A 6,853-nucleotide genomic window follows, 5' to 3' on the forward strand; every position below is an offset into this window, starting at 1 on the left:
CTTTCTTCAAGCAAAATGTCAACTTTAATGCATATCTCAAAAACTATCCTACTTTAAATTTTTCTGACCATATTTTCGGATTCAGCGGCCAATTTTACATGAAACATCACCTTCAGCTTACTGAGTTCACGCTTTTCGTTTTGTTTTGTTAACTAGTGTAATCATCCAGAAGATTGCCGAACTAAGTAGGGGAATGTCGTCGTGGTTGGGCCATCTTTTGGTCCACAAATCTCATTTCAAAACAAACTTGGAAATTTAACAAAGGTCTAAATACGAACTATTAATAAGACCTTTATTAAATTTTCAAAGTTTCTTTTGAAATGAGATTTGTGGACCAAAAGATGAACCAACCACGACGACATTCCCCTATTGTTCTATCTTAAGTATTTACGGCGCACTCACTTCACACTGGGTGGTGCACCCAGAGCATTATCTAATTATTAGATAAGTAACTGAGCTGGAGCAGAAATACCATAACATGCGTGATTTATCTCATGAATACTTCCTAAGCTGTTTAGTTTTTGTTCTAGGGATGATTTCATGAGCCGAAACAAATTGAAATTAGACAATTAAATTGGTCTACTATTCAGCTATACAGCTATTTATTGACTGTGTTTTTCATAAATTTTATTTTTTATTACTTTCAAATAGATACAAATCTATGATGTAACTTGTTTCACAAAGCTTTCGAATTGGAACAACTTCATACAACTACATATTTTCTAACAAGCACCACTATTACTACATGATATTCAAAATTTGAAAAATTAACACGAAATCTCCTCAGCATTACAACTATTTTTTTTGCTTTACCACCGCGGAAGTCCTCCATTGTTTCCGCTAATCTTTTTTGCATTCAAACTAGTACAGGGCTTCTGCTGGCGCCAAAATTCTTGTCTATTGTTGAGAAAATTAATTGCATCCTTTGCGAACTCCGACACTCCTTCTGTATTCGTGTCCGCTTTTTTAAGATCCGGATGTTTCAATAGATTTTCCAAATATTCCTTATCTACATAGAGGTCACCTAGAAGCCGTCTAGCAGCTTTTTTGTCCATTTCTTCCCTTGAGAGCGGAACCCTTTTGACCGTTTTCGGTTTATCTGATTTTGCAGGTTTTTTCGGTTGTGGTTGGTTCTTAGTGTTACTTCCAATAGTATTTTCGATTGCTTCCTGTGTTTTTTGAACTCCTAAAAAGTAAATTTTAGATTCAGTAAGGTAATGCTAATTCTAGAGCAATTCTGTAACCATACCTAACCTAAAGCTCGCAAGCTCGGGCCTTAATCTTAGGCCGCGATGAAAAAACATCAAACTATGCTCAAATTGGCCCAAATAATACAAGGCTTCCGCTTTTTGGTAAATGGCTCGAATGTTGCTTTTATCCAATAGCAACGCTGTCTCCGCATCCTATCAGATCAATGGCATGGAATTAGTTATGGAAATTGTTTTTTTTATAAGTATATATTTTTTTTAAACTACACACCTGCAAAGCTTTTGCCGGTTCGCCGAGCTGAAGGTAGCATTTGCTTCTTGCAACTAATGCACTTTGATCATTGTTGTTCATTTCCAGTGCCTGCAAATGAATATGAAATGTTATAAATTATAATTCAAATAATATGGCACATTTGAAAATAGGAATAAGTTGTAATGATTGCGAAAGTAATGCCTTTGATAGAAAATGAACGGCGTTGTCCAGGTTACGGTTTTTAATCTCACGCATTCCAAGTGCCAAAATGGCTCCAGGATCTGCTTGCTCCGGTAGCTGAAGTGCATCATGGCGCTCCTGACGACGTTTATTCAGGAGATTCTGCTTTATATCATAGCTGCCTGTGTATTCGAGAGAGAGAATATCGTAAAATTGATTCTAAAATATAGAATATACCGAGTTGGTTTGCCTTACCAATGCTTACAGCAGCGGCACGATCCTTATCGGTATAAACTTCGTCAAAGTAACGTCGTTTCTTGAGGTCTATGGGCTCGTTAAAGAGATTTCTAAAAATAACGTAAGTCAGAAAAAATAATTTAAAGAACGCTAGTAATCGGCCGGCCTATGTTATAATATATTATTGTTACTATATTCTAGTTATCGTTCTTGCTGCACCTATTTCTACACAATTGTAGCGAGTAAGCGATTAAAATTGAATCATGATTCTTAATAACATAGTTTATTATGATTTAATTTCAGATTAAAAAATTAAGCAACATATGGAAGATAAAGAAGATAATTGTGGTATTAGTTTTCAGGTCAGATAATGCATGCAAAAGGGTTGATTATGCGACCTTCTGAAAACTAAAGCCAAAATTTTCGTCAACTTTGCTCAGCCTCCAGAATCCATTGACAAAATGACAATGATAGGTGAGTGGAAAGAATTCGCATATTTTTAATTCAATAGTTTTGACCATAATCTATATTTGAGCCTCCGATTCATCAATATTATAGCGTTTTTGTTTTTTAACCTGGTTTAGTTCCAACTCGACCACTTAATAAACAAACATTTTCAGCTTGTCAGTGTATTGCTCATGGCGGGGTTGAAGCTGTAAAAATACCTAGAGTGAACCCGTGGTCTAAAAAGTTGAACCCAGCGCGAAACTATGTTCAACCTGAGTGAAAAAACAAACGTTTTGACAGCCGGTCGATTGGAACCAGAGCGAACCTAAGTTGGACCTAAGCCAAAATAAAAACGCTATTAGATGAATATCTAAAATAGGAAAACTAAGGTAACACCGAAGATGGAGACTAACATACGAAGCAAACTAAACAAATTCAAGATAGAGCAGAGACGAAATTTAGTCGCTTTTTGGAATTCACGCGTTTCAACGCGAATTTTAAAGACACAAATAAAAAATTAAAGAGTCTACAATAAAACAAATTTTAGATAATTATTACGTGGTTTTTGGAATTTACGCGGCTATGTCGCACTAATTCGCAAATCGATCCGTTTCGACATTTTAAAACTACTTCGAAGTTTACATAATATAGACAAAACAGAGACAAATTTAATAAAATAATATTGAGCAAAGTCTTATTACATAGAGATTTAAAGATTGAATGGAAATAAAAAACAACAACAATATTGCAAAATCCATTCAATAAAAGGTAGAAAATTGAATCGAAGAATATTTAGAGATATTGAAACGAAGTAGTTGAAATACATAAGAATTTAAATTAACCAGTTCAGTTAAGTTGCAGATAAAACGTAATTGATAAAATATTGAAACAAAATGGACGTACAATATGTACCAAATGGATACTAAAGTAAAAATTGAAAAATAATTGAAGCGCACTGCAACTGGATTAAGATTAAGATTCAAATGAAGCATTATAATACAATAATTAAAAAAAATTATATCGTGTATCCTACTACTGCTGAGTTTTGGACACACTATTGCTTACAGCCCTAAACCCCCATTGAAAAATTGGAGAAATATTGCAAAAGTATGTTCTTTTCAAAAGAGGCAACATATTTTTATTTTATTTTATTGATTTGCGAAAAGTAGCTTATAATTGGCCCACATTTTCTTTCTAAACACATTCTACACAAACAGTCTTCCTTGGGTCCAAAATAAAAATTCAAATATAAAAAAATAAAAATAAATGAAATAATTACATCGAAGTTTGTTACCTGTACTTGCGTGGAGCATTTTTATCGCTGAAATCTGACATATGGTCCGAATACTGTCTCACCAAATGCGATTCGGCCTTGGGGTGGCTTATTGGATGTGATCCCGAGTTTCCCGACGCACCTAGGCCCCCTCCTCCACCGGAAGCACCGCCGATGGATAGATCTTGCATCTGTCTACCATCATCTCCTTCAGAGTGAAGGCCTACACGAACAAAACTTTGCAATAATTCGTCATCACCACCAAGGATTCCGACTGCCGTTTTGCTCATTGGATTTACTATTTAGTTAGTCAAAATACAAAATAGAAGCAAACTTCTTCCCCTAAAGAAATTTTCAAAGGACAAACTTCTTAGCGTTAAACGTGTTGCGAAAGTACTAAAATTCAACACCAACCAAAGGACGAGCGAGTTCTTACAAATGCTACGGAATGTTCAGACTTCAGACCGTAGCATAAACGAGAAAAGGGGTAAAAAATACCTACAGGCAGTTTTATTGACTTCCTATTCTGACACCCGTGTAGAGCTGTTGGGACCGTACACCTTTTGTGATACAGAGTCATGGAAACAAACACTTGATAATCGATTTGTCATAAAAAACAACATTCTCGCAGTAGTAGGAATTCTACACAGTGACACTGAAAAAGGGTTGCGAAAACATTCGAATGAGGTGCCATATATAGGTAGGTAACCAATAGTAAACATAACTATAAATGTGTTTTATAGCGTGAGCGAATGCATGAATGATGAATTTTTTTGCCTATTGACTGCTAGCCTTTTAAAGCGGTCCACACACGGAGCTGTACGCTACACGTCGGCAAATAGGATATTCGTGTATCCTCGAAAATATGCTGCATTCATTTTGCTCTATTCATTCACACGAACCTACACGTCATCTATAGCTGTTTGAGCTTGCCTATTTGCAGGCGTGTGGCTCCGTGGGTGGACCGCTTAAACGACAGAAAACAGTTGCAGCGATTCAAGTCAGCAACAAGTGGTTAGGTCGGTTTACTCAAGCTGAGCAAAAATAAAACAAACAGAAAACAACAGTATTTTACCTATTTCACGTTACCATGGACAACACCGTTTTTTCTACGTTGAGAAACTTTGAGACCAGAGCTGTGTTAATAATTCGAAATAAAAACAAGCAAACAATCGTATACCTGATCGTAGAGTCCCAAAGCTTTGTTAAAATTTCGAGCCTGAAAGTAAAGCACAGGAATAGGTAAATAACCATGAAAGCTTGTTTTACCATGGGAGGAAGAGCTTTGAAAGCTTCCTCATAAAATTTTACCTTCATGTACTTGAGTGCCTCATCACGAAGGTTTTTTCCCACTACCTCAATTTCGTCCACCACTGGTTTGGAGCTTTTTGGGCGCTTTTTCACTGGTTTGTTCATTGCTTTCTTTTGATTCCGCTGCAAACAAACATGAGAAAAAATATTCGTTTTACAGTACCGTCGGTTTAGCGAGTCCATTGTTTGAATGGTATGGCAGAGATATATACAGTGGAGATTATGTACGGAACGTTTAAGTTTCCTCGAGATATATTCGAATATTTTCTAGGAGGAACTACATATTAGAGTCAACAAGCTGTGATTGTGGGATATATGCAAGGATATATGTAAAATTTAGAGATTTGCAACATAAATTGATAAATCTTAAAGTTTATTCGAATATTTGTGGTATTGGTTGCTGGTAAGTATTTCGTATAACCAGTTCAATATAATCTGTAGAAAAAGACGACTCATTAAGCTCTTCTCGAACTCACTGCACTAAAGTTACTGCCACTGGTAAATATATCTGATATAGGACCCTATTTTCTACGCGAGGAAGTACAAACAGGAAGGTGTGATTACCTTACATTTGGCATGAATGATCCTATCCAACAATGTTAAAATGTGATAGATGCAGGCCAAATAGTAGGACAACGAAGCGTCAAAAGGTGACCAGAAGAAGGCAGTTCACGCTATGTCCGAAGGCACTTATTATTTAACTTTAATACACCTCAGATTTTTCTTCACAGGATGTTAGTATGGGGCAAAACGATTAATTCGAAAAAGGTCTTAAAATATTCTATCTTGGGTTTTTTGAAAAATTCCATTTTTATGTTTAGGAGTCATTTCCTCTCAAGTGATCTTATCCGTTGTAATCGACCACCTCCGATTTCAACCACATTTGTTATAATTACTCATTCCGACCCCACATTCAATTTCTCAAAGTTTTGTACGGATTGATCAATCCCCTTTGCAGTGCCGCTTCTCTATTTTTCTCAGATTTTCAAAAAAACTTATTTTTCACTGCATGTCACTGCAAGGGGAATTGATCAAATCGTATAAAAAACTTTGGGAAATTAAATGTGGGATAGAAATGAACAATTATATCAAATTTGGTTGATATCGGAGGTGGTCGATTACAACGGATAAGATCACTTGAGAGGAAATGATTCCTATGTAAACTTAAAAATTGAATTTTTGAAAAAACCCAAGATAGAATATTTTAGGACCTTTTTTAAATTAATCGTTTTGACCAATACTAACAGACTAATCTCAAGTTTTTAGTCTTGACCTTTGAAACGATGGTTCTACAATTGATGAAGGGACGGTAGGGGAAAGAAATGAAAATTTTTTTGGTGAAGGGGGGGAAGAGTGGAAAGGAAGGGGGGGGGGTATTGGTAGCTGTGCTAGACAAGTAGTCATTTTGACTCCTACCTTTTGTCCAATGCTGGAAGGTGCATGAGTCGAACCAAGCTGTAATCTGAGATTACAACCGGATTCGAACCCACAACACCCGCCAGTTTCTTTCCCCTACCGTCCCTTCATCCCTTCGAAACCCTAAACAGGGTTTCAAAGTTCGCGATTAAAAATACGCGGAAATAACGCTTGTAAAAAATGTCCCGCATAAACCAACCCAAACAAGAAATCGCATTGAAGGTATATAAACTAATCATTTACAATGTATTGAAAGGTTATTATGCGTCGGCAAAGGTTTTGATTACGAAAATAATATTTTTCGAAACTTTGTACTTTTCGAGCTTCACGGGGGTGAGATTGTGCCAAGCCATAATGATCGATCCAATTTGTGGATTTCACATACACAACAAAAATACGTCAGTATACACCTGTACGCTCACATTCTTTACTATTGAGCAAAATATTTTGACAGATTAGATTGCATCATCCATTTTGGAGCAAACAGCATCAATAGGTCTGCTAAATAATTTAAACTAATTTTAACTT

The 6,853-nt window shown here is 36.0% G+C and overlaps 1 protein-coding gene across 1 annotated transcript; it reads right to left on the reverse strand.

Annotated features, from left to right (window-relative positions):
• Positions 1-690: 690 nt before the first annotated feature.
• On the reverse strand, positions 691-3,888 carry LOC128734183 (outer dynein arm-docking complex subunit 4). The gene is made up of 6 exons (XM_053828241.1): positions 3,620-3,888; positions 1,897-1,988; positions 1,663-1,823; positions 1,480-1,569; positions 1,250-1,403; positions 691-1,186 (listed from the first exon to the last, which is right to left on the reverse strand). The coding sequence occupies exons 1-6, from the start codon at positions 3,886-3,888 to the stop codon at positions 810-812; spliced, it is 1,143 nt and encodes a 380-aa protein (XP_053684216.1). The 3' UTR covers positions 691-809.
• Between the last annotated feature and the right edge of the window lie 2,965 nt (positions 3,889-6,853).

This window comes from Sabethes cyaneus, chromosome 2, assembly GCF_943734655.1.
Source record: "Sabethes cyaneus chromosome 2, idSabCyanKW18_F2, whole genome shotgun sequence".
Lineage (NCBI taxonomy): Eukaryota > Metazoa > Arthropoda > Insecta > Diptera > Culicidae > Sabethes > Sabethes cyaneus.